Raw genomic sequence first — 22399 nt, forward strand, 5'->3', positions numbered from 1 at the left:
ATCAAGCTGATGTTGAAAGTTTGCAGGAGGATTTAAATAAGCTGGTAAAATGGGCAAAAGAAAATGGATGTCAGTTCAATGTGGAAAAGTGTAAAGTCATGCATTTTGGGATTAAAAGATTACCAGCTGTGTACTACATCGATGGAAAGGTACTCCAAGAGATTGATGAGGCTAGGGACTTAGGGGTATTGGTAGATAGGGAGATGAAGTTCAGAGGACACATTGCTAAGGTGTCCAAGATTGCACATAGGATTACTTGGTTGTTGAGGAACACACTGACATCCAGAGATAAAGAGGTTATTATTCCCCTTTATAAAGCATTGATACTTCCACATTTGGATTACTGTGCTCAGGTCTGGTCACCTGGATTCCTTGGAGATGAGGAGGCTGTGGAGAGGGTTCAGAGAAGAGTGACCAAGTTGGTGAGTGATATAAAAAATGCTCCCTACATTGATAGATCGAGAGCTTGTGGATTGCAGAGATTGGTTGATAGGCGAAGAAGAGGGGATATGATAGAAACATTCAAATTACTAAAAGGTTTTTATAGGATTGATGCAGGGGAAATGTTTCAGCTGTGTGAAAGTGATGGAAGAACAAGAGGTCATCTCTGGAAATTAAAGAAGAGTGTGGTTAACAAAGGTGTCAGAACAAGGTTTTTTGCCTGGAGGGTGGTGAATGAGTGGAATTCATTGCCTGACTTAGTTGTGAGCTCTTCGTCTGTAAATGAATTCAAGAAGAGATATGACAGATATTGTTTTGCTAGTTTGGGTCTCCCGCGATGAGTCTACTGACTCCATGGAGATACCCGTAATAATAATAATAATAATAATTAAATACATCATTAATAAGTACATTTTAAATAGATATGCACACATACACTGTATGAAATATTATTATTATTATTTCCTTGACCTCCATAGTTTCACAAGAGGTCAACACCAGTTAGTACAAAGTATCATACCACTCCTTCAAGTCATCTTCAGGAATCTCTCACATAGTGCATTCCATGCTTTTGCTGCTCTGTATGTAAAAAAATTATTTCTTACCCTTGTACTTACCACTTCCTTTTGTAACTTTCAGGAATGCCCCTGCCACACGTTCCTTTCTTCATTCTATCATATGAAAAACTCCTCAGTGTTAATATGATAACCCTTCAACAGCATAAATGTCTCGATCATATCCTCTCCTTAGTCTTTCTTCTATCCACAAAACTATGCAGTCTGCATGCCCTCAATCTATCCTGCTAATAAGGGGGGAGAGGGCTAGATGGATGTTGTGTGGTCCACTGACTCCCTAGTGGTCTCTCTCTCTTAATAATATTTTTTGCTCTTGAAATGGGAGAAGTTGGTTTAGACCATAGGTTCCCAAACTTTTTCGGGCCACCGCCCACTTTGCAAGACAAAAATTTTGTAAAGCCCTTCATTATAACAGTCTTCCATGTTCAAGCCATTTGATATTTTTGACGTAAATAGCAACTAATGATACATTACTGCTTATGCCGTTAAATTTTTAAAAAGAAGTGGCGAATATGTGCTTCATCTTGAACACAGTTATTGCTATACCGATTTTGGTGAAACGAATAACATTATGCACAGTTTCATACAATGGTTTAAATATGAAAATGTGGAATACAATTAAGAGATTGCATTGCATTAGTGAGAATCTTCTTGTAATAATTAAAACACCATTAAATATATTACAAAATTGTTTATTTCTAACTTCTAAAGTAAAAATACAAAGCAAAAATAACAAATTAATGTGAAGTTTCATACAATGGTTTAAATATGAAAATTCAGAATACATATTAAGAGATTGCATTACATTAGTAAGAATCTTATTGTAATAATTAAAACACCATCAAATGTATTAGATGGTTTATTTCGAACTTACAAAGTAAAAATACAAAGAAAAAATAACAAATTAATGTGAAGGATGAGCCTGGTGCATTTTTAAAAAGTTTGTTAATATCGGGTTCAACTTTCGTTAAAAACAGTCGTAAATCTGTTGAATGCTGCTGGCGAATGTTGGTCGATTGGTAGAGCCTCTGCTACTAATGGCTCAGTTAAGTAAGTTTGAGCGCGGTTAGTAGTTGGAAGGGGACCAATCGTTCGATGCTGTCGGCACACTCTCCCTCGATGAGTCTTTGGACTCCCTGGAGGTGTCAAAATAATAAACTGAAACTAAATAATAAACTGAAAATCGCCATGCTCAGTTATATGCAATCAGTTCCTTTTTTTAGATAGTAAATTCACTACAGCACTAAACCCACGCTCAGCCAAATAAGAAGATGGAAATGCAATTTAAAATTTCTGCACTATTTCCCATAATCCAGGGTATAGTGTCGTTATTGATTTTTGAAGCCAGAACTCTTGGTAACCACTTTTGAATTTTATTTTTAGTTCTTCATTTGTTGTGAGTTCTATGAGTTCCACTTCTAAATTTGATGATCCTGCTGTACTTACATGTGAGAAAGGATCTAGAACCCAATTTGGTACATTCATGTTTAGAATATCCTTGAAATCAGCATGGAGAACCTCCAAGTGTTGGCAGTATGTAAGTAAATCTTCCTTTTGGAGAGACACTGCTGATAAATTTGAAAAGTGGCTATATTCCACTTGAACAGAAGTTTCGCTACAAAAGCGGCAGTAACGTTTTTTTGTTTTAATTAAATTCAATTCATCACCTTGTAGCTGTAGATTGACTTCATTAAATATTTTATAGAGGTCTGTCAAATAAGCAATGTCATTTTTGGATGTAATCAGGTTGGCCTGCAATCCGTCGTCTCTGTTTTCTAGGAACTCTAGTACTGAATCAAACAAATTGTAAAATCGATTCAGACAAATACCTTTTGAAAGCCAGCAAACTTCTGTGTGAAGCAGCAAATGATTGAAATCTTCATCGTTTTCACTACAAAGTTGACTAAACAATTCACTCAATAATTGCTTCTAATCTTGTTTACTACTCTAATAACGTAATGGAGCGAAGTGTGCAGGCATTCACTTAAATTTTTTGCAACCAAATGTTGATGATGAAGAACACAATGTATAGCGAGTACATTTGGTACTGCTTGTTTCAAATGCGCTATGAAACCCTTGTGGCACCCTGTCATTGCTGGAGCACCATCAGTAGCAACAGACAAAATATTACGAATAGGAATGTCTTTCTCTTGAAAAAACTTATTCATGATATTAAACATAGATTCTCCCTTTGTATCCGCTTCCAAGTTTTTAGCAAATAATAATTCTTGACAAACTTTTTCTTCTTTTATGAATCGTACATATGATAAGAGTAGTGGTTCATTATTTGGGAGAGTTGATTCATCAAGTTGAATGGAAAATTGGCATGTCTTCAAATAATCGCAATGATTTTTCAACGTCTTCAGCATTTCATCGATTCTTCTTTGCACTGAATTATTGCACTGTAATATTTCATTATTAATCGCTTTTGCGATTAATAATGAAATATTATAAGAAGCTTGTAATCTGTCATTATCTTGTTTAGTGGACGACGTAAAAAGTTTTGATATGGTTAGACATTTAAAATATTTTTCTTCTAGTACTTGAAAATAGGACAAATCTTTATCCTTTTTGTCGGCATGCATTTTAGTCTAATACTCTTGTAGCCTAGAAGGCTTCATTGCTTTTTGAAAACACTTTTTAGCAAATCAAGCACATGGGTAATAATTGGTTCGTAGGAGAGTGAATAAAACCATATTTCAAATACTCAATACTGTACTGTCAGCATTTCTTCTTATATTCAGACATAATGAAGTAATAAAATTTGCAAAAATATTCAAAAATAAAAGATTTAATTTACACTTTGTATGACTCCACTTATCTATCACACTTTCAACTGATGATTGTTGGCAAAGCACACAAAAAAATAATGAAACTTATTCCTAAACCACTATTTATAGATTTGAAATCTAGCCCAAATCGACTTGCATGCATTGACTTATTTGCGATACCATCGTACTCGTGCTTTGAACAAGTCACTGCAAGCACCCATATTCCTGTCAAAACATGCTGAATTGAGTGAATTACCTACGTAATAGTTGACCGACATACTGCTAGACTCGTCTGCTGCATGGATAGACTAAAGCCTGTATGGCACGATCAATTTTTACAATTGCAAAAAATTAATAAATTTTAAGTATATAAAAAATAGAAGTTAAAATATCCTGTATGACACGTTCAATTTTTTATTTTGCACGCAAGTGCATTTTGTTTGTCCGACCACGACATTGTCTGAATAATTATAAATAATAATTAATAAATAAAATAATTACACAAGATATAAACACCAAACCTACAAAACTTAACCACAGAAAACTATAATAAGTTTCAAATAATATTTGCTTTGTTTTTTCCCTCTAGTTAGCAATATAAGTTAGTGCTAACTAAAATTTACGATTTTATTATTTTCTTGCCATTATTATTTTTACTCGTAATATTAAATTATATAAAATTAGGTTTATTTTTGTACAAATCAATTAGAAAAGTGTTTTTTATATATTTTATATATATTTTGAAATGAAATATAATGAATATATTTGCTACTGCAAGCATAACCTATTATACACACATATATACATGCTCTATTTTCTCATTGACATAGAAAATTGACATCTACTTCTATCTGACATGGTAAATTTTCAAATGATTAAATAATTGAAATAGAAAATTGATAAAAAAAAATTGATCGTGTAAGACGGGCATAAGATGAATTAAAATGCAATATTTAAATTTTAAATGATTATCTAATCGCAAAATCACGAAAATAATTAATTTTTAAATATATATTATAAATTTCTTCTATAAAGAGCCACCGAACTCTAGACCACCTGAATGTCCCCAGATGCTTCTGATCTCACTATAGCCCCCCCCCCCCCCCCAGAAGGCTTCAGTGCCCACTAGGGGCAGTACCGCCCACTTTGGGAACCTATGGTCTAGACCAGTGATGTCGAACCTTTTTACCCAGGTGTGTCAAACATCTTTTTTTTTTTTTAAATACTGATGTTGATGTGCCACTTGCATACATGCATTATAAATTTAACTACATGATCATAGATAGTGTTACACCCTGATAACCAAGAATGTAAAAAATCTAGTTATCATGGTGTAACAAGAAAATAAAATTGTAAAATCCTATGTAAGTAGCTAATACAAGATATTCAAAGTCAGAAAATATGCTTGCATCCAAGAAAATTAATTATAGCAGAAATTGTTTGTTTAACTAAATAATAAAAAAGGGATTCTTATTACAAAAAAAAAAAAAAAAAGGATATGGAAAAAATAGGTTAATTAAGACAAAGAAGATTAGAGATAAGAATTTGTATGTGAGAGGCTAGTTTAACACTTGAAAAAAGGAGATTAAAATACTCAAGTAAATTCTAAAAAAGGGATTAATATAATATAGGGGCTAGCTTAAAACAAATGACGATCGCTCGAGGTCAACTCCTGAAGTGAGATATCGTCACGTGAGAGTCGCGTGCAAGGGACACTAACATGTTTTGGGCAGAAAAAACACGACTTTAATTGGTGAATGAGATCGACTCCAGTAAGGGGGGGGGAAGAAATTGAAGAAGGTGCCGATAGGAGCCATGCAGGTAAAAAGGTTAGGGACCCCCCCCACCCAAGGCTTTTTTTCCTCAGAGTTTCTTCACGGGTTTTCCTGAGTGATGGCGTAGTAGTTATCTCCGTCCAACACAACAAGGAAACAAAGTGTGCGGGAATTCGATCCTGTATTCCTATTGCAAGAGATGAGAAACGCCATATAGTTACAAGAAGGAAGGAATTGTCTATGTATCTCATCATCCAGTACTTGTATCGAGGGAAAGAAAATCCATACAGAAGTCCGCACCCACGTGAGGAGTTCCGTAGTGATAGAATAGAAGATCCTGTATGTATCCTTTATTCAAGCACGAAAGGTATAGATTGTGAAAACCAGGGTTCGTCCTAGAAAGGTACTGTAAAATCTTGTGTCAGTTGAAATCGCGTATATTTGCAATCATTGTTAATTACTGGACAGTCGAAGATATACTAGGACTTTAGTACAAATCAGAGTAGAGTGAGAGTAAACTAGTTTATATTATTTGATAAGCATTCATGTGCTAGAGATTTATGTATGCACATGGTATTTCATATGAGAGTGTCTTAAAGGTCAAATATATGTATGGGCATAGCAAAAGGATAGGTTAACCTACATTGTTTTGTAAGTTAGATAAGGTAAACTGAATATAAACATTAATGTCCATGGTATTATAGCAATATAGAATTCTGACTAGTATAAGGTTAAATAAGGTGTTAATTTGTTCCAGGATTATATGTGTATATTTATATAGTTTTTATTTAGTATTTATATAGTATTTATATATCATGCCGTTATATAGTTATAACGGCATGATCGCAAATTCCCATATAGGATTTTGCCCTAATATTTGTATTTTGCTTGTGTAATTTTATTCTTAGTATTGAATTGTGTTTTATATAATAGAAATTGAATTGTACCATGTTTAAGATTTTAAATAAACTTTTGTTCATTAATAATACAGTTGTCTGAAATTGCTGCCTAATGCACCACTTGAAAAATGTACAAACCTAATCACGTGGGAAATTAATGTGTTAAGTTACGATATAGAGGGTCACGACTGTTTCACGCTCAGACAATAGTTTTTAATAGTTTCACGCTCAGACATATTTTTGTATTTTGCTCCTTGTTTTCGAATTATATATCTTAAACTAAATGTCCTGAAAGGAGCAGTATAATATAAATATTAGGGACACTAAGGGGAGAAAAAGCTTAAATATTTGAATTTTGTAATATCTCGTGCATAGTTAAGTTTTGATTAAAGAAAATATAGAGATTCACTTGAAAGTTTAATAATCGTAAATAGGGACACAACAATGGTGACTTATACATATCATATTAGGCTATTTATTTAATAGGACATTGATATAAAATCTATGAATTTATATTATACAATTAATTTAATAATTAATTGTATAATTAATTATTATTAATTGTATAATATGAATATATAATTAATTTAATAAAGTGAAATTACAAACTTACATCACATTTAATGATTTTCTGTTGCTGAGTACTGCTAGAAAGTTACTTTATAGAAGGACTATAGACAGGCAGTGCTCAAATCATTGCTCAATCTATTTCTCCCTTTCGATTTGATATTATTTAAGGCAGAAAATAGAGTTTCACAAGAGTATGTAGAAGAGAAAATTGTTATAAGAGCTTTAGCTCTAACTGCAAAATAAAATAGAAATAGGCTAACTATAAAATATAATTTGTTTAATGAACCAAAACCTACCTTTGCCTTAACTGAGAGCGATCTTACACGATTTATCGCAGTTTTTCATCAGAATACCAATATTTTTCAACATCCAAGATGTGTCACCTGAAACTCTCAAGTGTGTCATTGCTGACACACGTCATAGGTTCACCATCACTGGTCTAGACCAACTTCTCCAGTACCTTGACTCAACTCCTAATACTAATTGGTTGTTAATTTGTTATATCAGTCTTGGAGCGTCCTTTATTCACTGACACTATTTTCTCCTCTTTCCATCCCTTGGACTATACTCAGAGCTGAAATTTAGATTAAACAATGTAGTCAAAGACACTGTCAGTTCCCTAGCACCTTCTCATAAAACTGGAGCTTGTATACTATCTAATCCCATAGTCCCCATTCACATCAAGGTTCTGTAACATCGTATGAATTTCCAGTTCATACGATGTTTACCTCAGTTTCCATATAAGCCTTTGCCTTTCTTGTTACTACAAATATTTCCACCTGGATGATATATTCTTCCAAAGTATTCACTTAGTAATTTTATTTCACTACCAGCCTGGTTGGCTAAGTAGTTAGCATATCCAATCTCCAACCAATAGGTGCGTGTTTGAATCCTGCCAAGAGCATGGATGTTTGTGATTGTCCTACTAACCAGTTACCATATGTACTGCTGTGACCTGTGCCCTGATGCAATACGATCTTTAATGTCTTTGCACCATAAAAATCAAATTATTAAAAAAAATTCTGTTTCACCTGATTCAGTAATATCCTTACCATTAGCATTCATTAAAATCATTCTTCTATGAACATTCTTCTTTTACTTGCAACATACTGAAAGAACTCTTTGAGATTTTCTTTGGCCTGTACTGCTAATTTCCTTTTATACTCTGCTTTTGCCTTTCTTGCCACACCAGTTACTCTTTTGACTTTTTTACTGCTCATGTACCTACTAGTCACTTTTCTGCTTGAATTCCCTCCTCAGTTTATTTATTTTTTTAGCTCCAGTTTAATGACAGTATTCATCCATTTAACTCCCACTTGATTTATTGTCCTGACTCTAGGCATGCAGTGTGCTACTCCAATTATTCAGGATCCTTGTAGTTTCACATGGCATTGCATGGCACTAAGTTTTTCATGCTTACCATCCCAATAATACCACATACACTCCCCTCTTAACCTGAAAATTCTACTTATTTAGACCTCCTGGTCAATACCATGTGATCACTCACCAATTGGTGGCAATGAGGTCGTATTGGTTATGGATAAATTCTCTGATGCAGTTACTAGATGTAGCACTCTCAAACCCCTAGTGCATTCCATCATATGCTGCCTCAGGTTATTCCTTAATAACTGCATAAATTCCATTTCCATCCTTCCATGTATCCTCTCCTCCTTCCAATCTATGTTCCCATAGTTGATGTCCCCATAATAATTGCCAACCTCTACTCATTGAGGTTATTTGCTGATTCATACTATTCTCATTATCCTTTATATTGTGTGGTCTAAGCAATATATATGTAGTCTATATAAGCCAACTGTATATTTTGTTCTGCTTGCTATTATCTCACACCAGATTCCCTCAAATGTGCTGTTTTCACTGGCTCCTAGTTTGACTCCTACTCTCTTTGATTGCAAATATGGCTATCATCAATAATACTCCCCCCCCTCCCCATTCTTTTCTCTCTATCACACTATATCCTTCATATTCTATCCCAATATGTCATCTTCTGTCAGCCAGGATGAACTAACCAATGCCAAAAACTCCTCCCACTTGTTCTGAATGCTCCTCACATTAGTATACATAAAGTACAAAAATCCCTTTATGCCCACTGCTGTCCTTATGCTTTTTACTATTGCATTCTGGTTTGTTACCACTGGTACTAACCTAGACATTTTATGCACATTTTTACATTCAATTGCCTCATTAGTATCTGTGTATGTACTTGCTCAACAGCTTCCCTCTTAAAGTCTCTAGTTTCCCTGATTTTGTACATCCATTTTCATTTATTAGATCCCGAATGAAGGAATCTTGCAAAGAAATCATTCATTCAGGGTCTAACATACTAAACTACACAAACAATGAGAAATATCTGCACATCAGCTGAAATTAAAGTGAAACTTCTTCGCATATGTATAAAATTGCATTTTATTTTATGTACGATGTATTTTAATCTATTGTGATCATACCAAGATTGAATTAGAGAATGTCTTAAAAGAGGAATTTGTTAATGTTATTTTAGCCTCACTTTAGCTGTATAGAATGATTTTGAGTCACCAGATAGATATTAAGTAACAATTCATAGAAGGTATACAACTACACATGTCCAGTGTAACGCCAGAGGCAGTAGCTTATGCGGAAAGTATGTCGACGCGAATTCTGTGAATACAAGAGTATGACAGCAAAGGGGGAGAGCAAGGGATGAACCCAAGGGAGAAAAGTTATAGGTCGTGTGCAAAAGGGAGCGCTCGAACGAAGAATATAAGGGAATGAGTGCCATATCAGCTCCCTCTTCTCTTATCGTTTTCCTGGTTCAGAAGTTAGCTGGTGGTGGTTTGAGAAGGGGGATGAAGCGTCAGCGCTACAATGTCGGACGGCGAGCTTTCCTGAGAGTGTTGTAGGATTCCACGCAGAGCTGAAGGTGAAATTTTCAGCCCCCGTTGAAACGTCCCATCGACAGGAATAGAGATGTTTCCTGAAACGCAAAGAATCGAGTCCGTGATCGGCAGCAATTATGAAGATAGCGTAGCCCCTACGGTGCCGTAAAGACAGCCAATAGACAAAAAGTAACCAGACATACACGTAGTTCTGAAAGACATCGAAAAAAGTTCGCTAAAGTAGAATCACTCTATTTTGTGTTTAGAATTCCTTAGAAGAGAGAAAATTACTTGTGAATGTAAATTATGTGGACAGACTCTAATTAGATAGTTAGCCTCCTTTTGAGAATAAGAAGAATTGTTTGGAAGAGGTCCTTTGTGTTGTTGTGATTGTATTAATATAACGAGATTAGGATTGTAGATTTATAGTAACTGAATAACATTAGAATGTTTGTTATATTATCTTATGAATAGCTTGCAGAAAGGAATTTTAGCTTAACACCATATTATTTGCTATCTATCCCAATTATCAGTCACTGTGTCTTACATGCTTTATAACCTTTGATTTAAATTTAAAGTCTGTTGATCTTTTAACTCGAGTTTCCTTATTTAGTATTGAGATAAATTGAATGCCTGAATTTCTTTAGTGTATTTTGCTTTGATATTCCAATAAACATGATTTATTTGCCTATACCTGACTCATAAACTTTCAACTTCTATACCTGACTCATGCCTGACTACAATTCCGAATTACTCTTATAAAAATAGAACTTCTTTTGGCAGGAAGGAATTAGAAAGTGTATATAATCATAGATTTAGGTCACGACTGCAGTCTGAATCTATACAGCCATATTAAAGTAAAATATAGTGTAAGAATGCCTCAGAATCTAGTATTGTCTCCTTGAGTAAGGATCTTTTCTGCTATAGACGCAGCATAATATAAATTTGCCAGTATCCGAAGAGGAAACAATCCTAGATGTAAGTATATTAGGCCCGATATCTGAAGAAGTAAAATAGCAATAGAAAGATTGAAAGGGAAATATAAAAATAAGGAAAAACAATGACATAACACATTTCATTCAACAGCACATTTTTACCTAACTGAGCACCAAATCCTTTCAGATGTAAAACCATCCATTTTGTATAAGTCCTTTTGTCCGTCAAACTTACTCCACGCATCCACAAATTCCACATCATTCCTTCTGCATAACCTATGCATTGACTCATTCTCTGTTATGGCAATCCTTCTTAACTCAGCTCTGTCATACTGCTGTTACAAACTCACTGTTTTCTTTTGCTACTCTCAGTAACTCTCTGCTGTCCTCCCTCATATCATACTTTTCTCTTTTGAAATCATTCATACCAACAAAAACAATCAACTCTTTCACTTTATCCTTTTGCATTCTAACAACCTTGCTAACGTGATTGATTTTTGTACCCAGAAACATGATTTTGTCACTCTTTAATTGCACCTCCTATGATAGCATCACTCTCTCTCTCTCTCTCTTCTTAATTATGTATATGCATTTTCTCCACATCTGCAAGTTGCTGAAAGAGTTTCATGGGATTGATGCAGAGGAAATTTTTCAAGTATATAACTAATGTGGGAGAAAATGACACAGGCATCATCATCATCACTGCAAAGTGAGTAAGAGTATTATGACGATTTTATTGGAGAATGATCAGTCTGTTAAATAGGTTGAAAGAGTCACTCATGAATGCTTTGTCGTTGAATGATTTCAAGGAATAGTATACCAGGTATCGTGCGAATGCTTAGGATAATGTTTAGTGGGTCACCATGTAACCCATGTAATGAACGAGATCACCAATGTCATCAATGAACCTCTTGAAAGTGACTTCTACCATAATATGACATTTTGTGAAGAGGATGTAAAATGCATTATGGGATACAAAGAGCAACTGATGTAAAGTTAGCAGCTTTAAGCTTAGTCATAAAGATACTTCACAAGCACACTTTTTGCTTGTGCTAGGTTAAAACTTGAATGATAACAAGGATGTAATATTTTGTCACGTCATCAGCTATTTTCTGTTCATTGCTGGATGGAGGTCTCTCCTAAAGTTTTCCATTCATTCCTGTCTTGGGCCCTTCTATGCCTCTGAGTTACTGCCGTTTATTTAATCTGATTCTTCCACCATCTCCGTAGTCTTCTTATAGCTCTCTTTCCCTCGCTAGGATACCATTAAAAGATATTTGGGTCAAAGCCCCAGTCTGAACTCTGACCTTTCACTTCCATATGTCATCATCAAATTCCTGATATATGCCCTCAAGGGGTGTACATGATATGATACTACTATATGAAAAATTACATCATTGCTAACTTCCTATCTACAATTTTCCTCCAAATCATTCTGTTACTTGTCAAGACTCCAACATTATCAGATCTTATATTTCTATCATCTAAGGCACTTTGTACCGTATCAATCCACCTATATCTTGGTCTTCCTCATCTTTTTCCTGCCAACCTGGCAGAAAAACACTTGCTTTTGCCAATCTTTCCTCTCCCATTCTGTTTAAGTGACCATACCACCTGAGATTAGCTGTGCTAACACATTCCTGGATGCTGACAATGTTAAGTTCTTTCCTACTATCCTCATTTTTAATATGATATTGCCGTTGATGCCATCAGTTCATGCCCCTAATCTTTTTAAGGACTCTTTTATCTGCGGTCTCTAGTCTTTGGTGAAGTGTTTTACTTCTGACCCAGCGCTCAGATCGATAAGTTAAAATTGGCTTGAACACTGTCTTCTATACAGCATATTTAGTGTTTTGACTAATTTCTTTCTTATTCCATATAAATTTGTTCAGTTAACTTCCTACCATATTAGCTTTGTTGATTCTGTTGTCTATTTCCATATTTAATGTACCATCTTCACTAAAAATCATGCTTAAGTAGCTGAAATGTTTTACTTGTTCTATAGGTTCTCCAGTCACAATGCAGTTGGTATTTTCTGCCTATTTTCATTCTCTTTGCCTTGTTATTGTGACCTTCATATCATATCTATTACAACAGTTATTCAATTTAGTCAGGGAATCTTGCAGACTTGTAGCAGATTTATTTAGAAGTATAACATCATCCACATAAAACAAAGAGCTGAGATTAACATCTTCAATTTTGATATCAGGATTAATACCACTTTCCTTCATAATGTGATCCATATAAATAATGAATAACAGGGATAATGTACATTCTTGTCTGACACCCGATTTAACATTGAACCACCTTCCTGTACTTCCTTCAATTCTAACTGCTGACTTACAACTCAAATAAAGGCTAAGTATTCTTTCTTTTAGTGTTGCATGGTGATCAGCATTCATTTTAGAAATTATGGACTTTACAACCATGTTATAAATAACTATTTTAATTTCCCCATGTTTCGACCTTCATATTAAGGTCATCATCTGGAGTATATACAAGGATGAGCTGAGTTACATTTCACACATTAAGCTAAAGAAACAATGATTTGATCACTGGTTATTCTGCTGGCATGACCTCTAGTGAAAAAAATAAATGAAAAATACAGATAAAATTACAAATTAATTAATTATTAGAAACTACATCAAAGCTAAATTCTATTTAAGATAATATGAGAGAAACATTCCTTTTTATAGACAGTTTTTGTACAGTAAAATGATGTCTTATTTTTAACATTACAATATTAGATTTAGGATTCTGGATTATCTACAGTCCTGTTTATGGTTAACTCTTGGGAAGAAAGGTTCCGTGGGTAGAATATCCATATGCTTTGGATTTTTAGGTCATCATTATTGTTCAGATTGGGGTGGTTGATAAGAATCTCACAGGCTTCCTTAAATTTGCGTACCATGTTTTGGTGTGATGTAATCAACTGGTGCTCTTCCAGTCAATTCTATGTAACATTGAAAGAGGCTTAAGATTCATCCCAAATAATATAGCAGATAAAATACGCTTAGAAACCGCCAACATTCTAAATATAAATCATAAGAAAACAATAACAAGCAACTTAACGAAACACGAATTAACAGTGGTGAAATCATTACAATTAAATGCAAACATCGTAATAACTAGACGATAAAGGAAGTGCCACCATTATTCTAAACTGAACTACTTAATTTAGAGAAAATGAATCTGCTAGTCTCAGACAATAGTACATACCAACTTGTTAACTACGATCCAACCAATAGAATAAAAAAGAAAACAGAGAAACTACATAAGTCAATTACTACATGGCCCGAAGATACAGTCAAAAAATTACTTCCGCACTACACTCGTTTCCCGAGAATTTATGATCTAACAAAAATGCACAAACAAAACACACCAAAATTGCCTCCAGATATAACTGCACTCTTTGCACATGTATTATGTTCTGGTTATTTGTATGGCAAAACGCTTTTTACCTACAAAAAGAAGGCACAGCCATGGGCTCGCCATTATCCCCCCACCTATTGCTAACTTTTATATGGAACATTTTGAGCAACATGCTCTAGATTCCTCTCCTTTAAAATCCAAAGTCTGGCTTAGATACGTTGACGATGTTTTCGTGATCTGGTCCCATGGCTGCTAGACGCTTTCCTTAGCCACCTAAACAAACAACACAAATGCATACGGTTCACAATTGAGATTGAAAAACAGAACACGCTTCCATTTCTAGATACACCTGTCACACGTCTTCCTTCTGGCTGTCTTTCCTTCACTTTTTACCGGAAACTGACACATACTGGCCAATATATACACATAAACTCCTACCACCACCCAACACAAAAACTAGGTGTCATTAATGGGGAAAAAGTATTAAAAAGACTTTTATTTAAAAAAATAAAAAAAGTCATGTCTGGGCCACCTGAATTAATTAAAAAACTCAAACCTTTTAGTTTTTCGTCCCCTTCCTTTCTCACTGTGTGCCTAAAATTCATAAGTAACTCATTAACCCTCTTTGCTTCATAGTAGAGTCTCCTGACTGTCCTGTCCTCCCTCCTTTAAACTTGCTAGCCATACTTTATCTTATATATGATGAAGATATAAGATCTTGTAAGGTGACAAATTCACTTTGATAAAGGAAATGGATATGTAATGGTGTACTTGGATTTTTCAAAGCCCTTTGATAGACTGCTACATAGCAAGCTGGTAACTAAATTGAAGCAGATGAGAGTGGGTAAGTTGGGTAGCTGATTGGCTGTCAGATCAGTATCCAAAAAAAAGGAGGAATCTGGAACCAGCCAAACTCCTCTTGATACATAAACTACGTAGTAAGCGCATGGTCAGTGTTGCACTGATTTTACCATTTGCCAGCCCTGTATATACTTACTACTTTTTGCTTCTCTTTTGTTCTTTAACTTTTAGTTTTTCTAATTTTAATTCAAAATATATAACTCGTTCCATTCATCATCTTCTTTGTTTTCTGATTATATTCATGTTTCATTTTTGGCTATTGAATGTATTTATTTAATTTCACATAATTGAGCTTCATTCTCAATACCTTTCCCTTATTGTACATTTTGGCTTCAAATATCCTTACATCTCATTGTATTAATTGCCTTTATACTCTATAATGCAAAACTCACACTCATTCAGATACTATGCATTATGGGAAAGGCCATTGATTGCTCCCATACCATTGATGAATCAATATGTGAACAAAATGTTTCTTCATATATTGAATCTAGGCACTATTGAGAAGGGCACTATCTACTCTGGATAATGCCCTTCTCACAATGCATAGCATCATACACATCTGAATGGGTGTGTGTGTGTGTGCTTTGCATTAAGGAATACAGATACAATTAATGTGAAGTTATGAGCCCCTATATACAAGTTGGCTAGATAAAAAGGATAAAACAAGAATATGATTTCTTGGGAAGTTTAATTTAAAGAAGTTAGTTTCTCTTTATAATGCTTTTATATTAATATAAATCCATTTAGATTACTGTACATAGATTTGGTCATATAAGTTTCTTGCATATGAGGTATAGGCAAAAGGATCTAGAGGTGAGTAACCAAGATGGTGTGTGGTCTGTGAAGAGACCAGATTTAGGGTTACAGAAGTTGCATGACAGAAATGTATAAGTTTCAAAAGCATTTTATTGGATTGATGCAGAGGAGATTTTTTAGTACATGAGTAGATGGAAAGATGAAGGAGATATCCCTAGAAGTAGAGAAAGCATGTGATCAGAATGAGTGAGAACTAGATTTTTTGTTCTGGGAGAATGGCAGATGAGTGAATGGGTTACCATACTTGGTTGTGAGTGCTTTATGAGTAAATGAATTGAAGGAGATGTATGATTAGGTATTGCTATGTAAATTGAGTCTTCTGAATTCCATGGAAATGTTTGTGTGATAATAATAATCATACTTTAGTTTAAAATAGTTTTAGATTAAAAATAAATAGCTTAAAATTTTAAAATAAAATTCAAATTTATTAAAAATCTACTTATAAAAGTAGATTACAATAGTTAATTTACTATTTGCAGTCTAGATTAAAATGATTTAAATTTCTGACAACAGAGTAGGAAAGACATCCTTGATGAATCAGTATGTGAACAAAAAGTTTAGTAATCAATATAAAGCTACAATAGGAGCCGATTTTCTTACAAAAGAAGTGATGGTGGATGACAGATTAGTCACAATGCAGGTAAGATTTCAGTCAGTGTTATACTAAGACACTTTTTCTTGCCTTAAAGTTTGTTGATTTTTATTTTATATCATGAAGTATGATAATGATGAGTTGAGATATCAAGCAGTAATATTAGGTTTGTTGGCTTAGCTGTGTTAAGTTAAAAGAAATGAATTTGTTAATGTGGGAAAGTGGGGAAAGCATTCATGGAAAGAGTGTTTCTTGTAAATAGATTTGGTGCAAGTCAACTAGTGGAAGTGTAATGAGCGATGTAATCAGAGGAAGGTGGTGGTGATGATACAAAAGATCAGAAGAGTGACTGCAGTGCTTGTGAAAATGGAGAAGTGGTTTGAGATAGGTGATCAAAATAGGAATGTAAGAGGAAGTTGGAGTGGACAGGGAGACACAGCATAAGGAGAATAGATGTTTGCAGTAGTAGTGAATGGATGTATTTATGGAATGGAAGGGCAGAATGTAGAAGTAGTAATTGAATCAGAAGAGATATATGAGACAAGTGATGAGACTTGTGAAAATGGAGAAGTGGTTTGAGATAGGTGATCAAAATAGGAATGTAAGAGGAAGTTGGAGTGGACAGGGAGACACAGCATAAGGAGAATAGATGTTTGCAGTAGTAGTGAATGGATGTATTTATGGAATGGAAGGGCAGAATGTAGAAGTAGTAATTGAATCAGAAGAGATATATGAGACAAGTGATGATAAAAGTAAGTAGGTATGGGCAGATATGGAGTGACATGGATAGGACTGGTTATATACCTAAAAATGAATTGTTTATTTTTGAATGCCAGAAACATCAGAAATAAGGGAGATGAAATTATTTAACTTTTGTAATGGTTTTTAATTCACAGCAAATGAGAAAACACAATATATTTATTTACTTATTTGCTGGTTTTTACCTAGCAGCTTCAGAGAACAATTGCAAACAGCAATAATTAGTCATTAGTGTGAACAGTTTAAAATTATAGTGAGCAAAAGGACAAAATGATCTTCTTTGAGATTTTTGATAAAATGACACAGCATACTCAAGGTTTGCAAAATGTTTCAAAGCTTTTGCTGATTCCAAAAATAGTCTCTTTGACTGGTAATGACTACTATGTAGTACTTTTGTTTCCCCTCTATCTGATCCTGTGTAAAGGAGTATTCAAGGGATGGTCTGCTAGTCTTGACTTACCATAACAATGGTAAGTATGTATTTCCTATGTCCTCTGTGGTAGATTGTAACAGATCTTCCTGTTTGTCCATAATGAGCCATGTCGCAAATACAGGACACTTCATATAATACTAGATGTGATAAAGGAGAGAGTTTGTTCTTAGGTGAATGGAATTGGGGGGGGGTTGCCAGTTAGATATATGGTGTGGAGCTGATATTTATTAACCACTGTGGATATTTTTTCAAATGTGCCCTGAATGTATGGAATGAAACAATTTTGCTGTTAGCTTTTGTATTAGGAAAGGGAGAGGATAGTTTTAGCATTTTCTCTCTTTTCTGAAAATTATAACCATTGACTAAAAAAAAAAAATGGCAAAGGTAGACAAGTTCAGTGCTAAAAGATCATTAGTGGTTCTATATGTTAGCATTTTAAGATATATTTGTTGAGATGGATAATGCTGTGATTGTCTGTAAAGATTTAGTATGTCTAAGTTTTATAAATAAAAATTAATAAAAAAAAGATAATGAACCATTTGGAAGGCTGGTGACTAGTGTATCTAGGAAGGAATACACAGTTATTAGATTCTTTTTCTGCACTTAAAATGTATCTAATGTTTTAATGAAATAAAGTTTGACTAAAAGCAATTCATGGAACACAGGAATTTATTAGTTATTACTTAATAACTAATAAATTACTTAACAATTATTAACAACTATTACTTAACGACTAATAATATTCCTGTGTTCCATGAAATGTATCTAATGTTTATGGAATTTGGTCAAATAGCAAACACATCATCAAAAGGTTTAAGGTTATGTTGAGTGTTGGTTCTTTAAGTATTCTGTGTAGAGATTGACTAAAGTATGGGTGAATATGGCTGCTTCATTTAGTTATTTGTATATTTTTCCTTTCCATGTGAAATAACCAACATCTACTGAAACATTTTGCAAACCTTGAGTATGCTGTGTCAATTTATCAATAATCTCAGAGAAGGTCATTTTGTCCTTTTGCTCACTACAATTTTAAACTGTTCACACTAATGACTAATTATTGCTGTTTGCAATTATTCTCTGAAGCTGCTAGGTAAAAACCAGAAAATAAGTAAATAAATATATTGTCTGTTTTCTCATTTGTTGTGAATTAAAAACCATTACAAAAGTTAAAGAAGTGAAACAATTTCATCTCCCTTATTTCTGATGTTTCTGGCATTCAAAAATAAACAATTCATTTTTAGGTATATAACCAGTCCTATCCATGTCACTCCATATCTGCCCATACCTACTTACTTTTATCATCACATGTCTCATATATCTCTTCAGATTCAATTACTACTTCTACATTCTGTCCTTCCATTCCCATAAATACATCCATTCACTACTACTGCAAACATCTATTCCCCTTATGCTGTGTCTCCCTGTCCACCCCAACTTCCTTTTGCATTCCTATTTTGCTCACCTACATCTCAAAATATGTACTGTAAATTTCAAGAATTTACAGTACATATTTCATACTGGGGGAAGAAATGGGACTTTAACAAATCAAGGGTCTAAGTTAATCCTCATAGAGACATTCCACAGACTACTTATCATCTTGGTAAGTAGTCTGTGGAATCTTCTCCACCACTTCCTCATCCCTAACAAACCCAGGAGACCTGGATTACAGTGGATTACCTGGGCACTGTAATCCAGGTGTGGACCTATCAAGGCCTTATAAAGAGGGATAACTTTATGCTGTGTCTCCCTGTCTGCCCCAACTTCTTCTTGCATTCCTATTTTGCTAGGAACCACATGGTCACCTACATCTCAAACTATGTACTGTACATGCTAGTTATTTCATACTGGGGGAAGAAATGGGACTTGAACAAATCAAAGGTCTAAGTTAATCCTCATAGGGAACATTCCACAGACTACTTATCATCTTGGTCCCTCACCTCTGAATCTTCTCTACCACTTCCTCATCCCTAACATACCCAGGTTTGGTCCTGATAGTAAACCTATCAATGCCTTATAAAGAGGAATAACAACTTTCTTATCTCTATTAGTGTGTTCCTCAACAGTTAAGTAATCTTAGAACTACGTTAGCAGTATGTCCTCTAAACTTACTTTGTCTTCCACCACCTCTAAATCTCTACCTTCATTATGTTTCCTGGAGTACAGTTCCATGAATGTGGTATACAGCTTGTAATCTAGTTTTCCCAAAATCATAACTTTACATTTCTCCACATTTAAACTGATGCCCATACTGACCGCCTATTTAAATCATCCTGCAAGCTTTCCGCATCACTTTGATTAACTATTACTCTACCTAATTTTGCATCATCAGCAAACAACTAAATATTTCCTTTCAGGTTATATCCTATATCATTTATGTACAATTTAAACAGTAGTGATTCTAGCACGGAGCCTTGTGGCATACTACTAATCACCTTCTTTTGCCTGGATTCTGCTCCTTGTATACCACTCCTTGATATCCGTCCAGCAGCCACCCTCTTATCCACATAACTAGTATCGTATCCATTTCCATTTGTTCTGATTTGCATAACAGAGTTCCATGTGATATTCTGTCTGCAAAAGTCAGCAGAATCATTGTGTAGTCATTTCCTTTATACAATTCAGCTCCTTATCAGTTGAATTTCACTATTATAAAAAGTTAGTAAATTACTAAGACGTAACTGACCCATAACAAGCCATGTTGCACCTCATACAGTATCATATTCTTATCCACCCATTCTTGAATTCTCTTTTTGACCAGTTTTTCCTGTACTTTTACCACCACTTCGTGGATACTGATTGGTCTGTAATTTGCTACTGCAGTCTTAGAACCTCCCTTATGCAAGGGAATTATTTTATTCCCTTGGAACTCAACCAGAGCTGAAACTTGAAGAACCTAGTCAGAGGCATTGCCTTGCACATTCTCTCAAAGCATATGCTGATATCTCATCTAATCTAATTGAAATTCTGAAATATCTTAAGAAACTCCAATTCATCCACCCCTGTTTCCACATCAGTCTTTGTCACATATGTCACAGCAATAACCTCACTTCGATGATTGTACACTTGCAAATTGGCCACTTAGTAATGCAACTATTTTTTCTGCTTCTGTCCCCTCATAGGTTATTCTTCCATAGCCATTCTTCCTCTTACTTGCCACATAAGGAAAGAATTCTTTATGATTTCCTTTGGCCTGTTTGGCTAGATTCTTCTTATAATCTGACTTTTGCATTACTTACCATGTTGGTCACCTTTCTTGCCTGATTTTATATATAGTTGCAGGATTCTATGAGTAGTTTTTTTTTTTTCAGGGTATTTCATATTTAGGAGAATGAAATACTGAGAGGTATTCCTTCTCAGGCAAAGGTAGCTTGGGAGAAGTTATAATAATAATTGATTAACACACGAATCACAAGGTACTTATTTTTTTTAATAACATTTGCATTGTAATAAATTACAAAAACTTAACCAATTTCATTATTAAATACATTTTTGACATGAATCTGATATACATACAGTAGAAACAAAAATTCTAAAACTTAAATTTTCAGTAATTAAAAAAGTTTAATGAGACAAATGAAATTTAGTGAAGAGTCCTACCATGTAGCTTATGATAATATGTTATATTATCTGTAGACTGGTCCCTACCCTCCTTTTATTCTTACCCCTCAATGCTGTTAGAGTGTTCAAGGGCTGGGGTGATTATTGAACCTTTCCTATTTTACTTTTGTTCTTCTCTCCCACCATGCCCAGCTAAAGCTAGAAGGCAAATGCAGCAGAGGAGTGACAAAATTAAAATTGCCAAAAACTTCCCTACAAATAGAGAATCATTACTGAGCCAAGATAATGCTGCTGCATCCAGGGCAGCCAACACAACTGTTTTTAGATCACAGGAAACAGTTGACAAATATGCTATGCGGTCAGCTCAAAAAATAATCCACCTCCTAACGTTAGCAGGACTCTTCTTAAACCAGGAAAAACCAAATTGATGGAGAAAGAGCTTGAAAGGATTAAGTGGAATATAATGGGTATTGCCAAAACACACTGGCAGGAGAAGTCATGGTAAATTTGAAGAATGGAAATTATTTTACTCAGTAAGAGAAAATAACACCTACAGAGAGGGAGTCACAATATTAATCAGTAATTTCTTACAGTAGTACTCTATCTTAACCGTAGAACCACATGGTCCAAGAATTATAACAATTTGATTAAAAGGAAAAGAAAAAAAAGGTTTTTTTTTTTTTTTTAATTTCAAAATTATCCAAATTTAAGCTCCAGATCAGTCACATGAAGATGAAAAACTAGATACTTTCTACCAGCAACCACATGATCTTATTGACAAAACAAAAAAAAAAAAAAGGATATCCTAATAGTAATGGGAGACTTCAATGCCAAGGTAGGGAGATTTACACTAGACATGGAAGATTTGATGAGCAAATTTGGAGTGGTTTTAAAGCATCAAAAGATTGCATTACTCTACTATTAGGAGGAAATGCTGCTGCTAAAGGAAGTTTCGGAAATGGAAATGGAAGTTTCGGAAGGTGATGGTAATGAGATGCTTCAATCTCACACTATGGAACTCTCACCCAATGATGATGATCTTGAATTAGAGGAAAGAAAGAAGCGAAGGAAAAAAAGACAAAGAAGATAATGAATATGAAGCTCCAACTCGGTTTTTCACTTTAAAAGGCCTAGAAGAAGCATTTAAATTTCTCAAAAAAGCTCAA

The 22399-nt window shown here is 34.4% G+C and overlaps 1 protein-coding gene across 1 annotated transcript in view; it reads left to right on the forward strand.

Annotated features, from left to right (window-relative positions):
• Positions 1-22399, forward strand: part of LOC150109943 (ras-related protein rab7) — a 59703-nt gene that overhangs the window by 17231 nt on the left and 20073 nt on the right. The window contains exon 3 of the mRNA XM_090397319.1: positions 16405-16531. Within this exon, the coding sequence (XP_090253445.1) occupies positions 16405-16531 (127 nt within the window). The remainder of the gene's footprint in view (positions 1-16404; positions 16532-22399) is intronic.

Source organism: Typopeltis vanoorti, chromosome 1 (assembly GCF_054136105.1).
Source record: "Typopeltis vanoorti isolate ZY-2024b chromosome 1, IOZ_Tvanoo_1.0, whole genome shotgun sequence".
Classification (NCBI taxonomy): domain Eukaryota; kingdom Metazoa; phylum Arthropoda; class Arachnida; order Uropygi; family Thelyphonidae; genus Typopeltis; species Typopeltis vanoorti.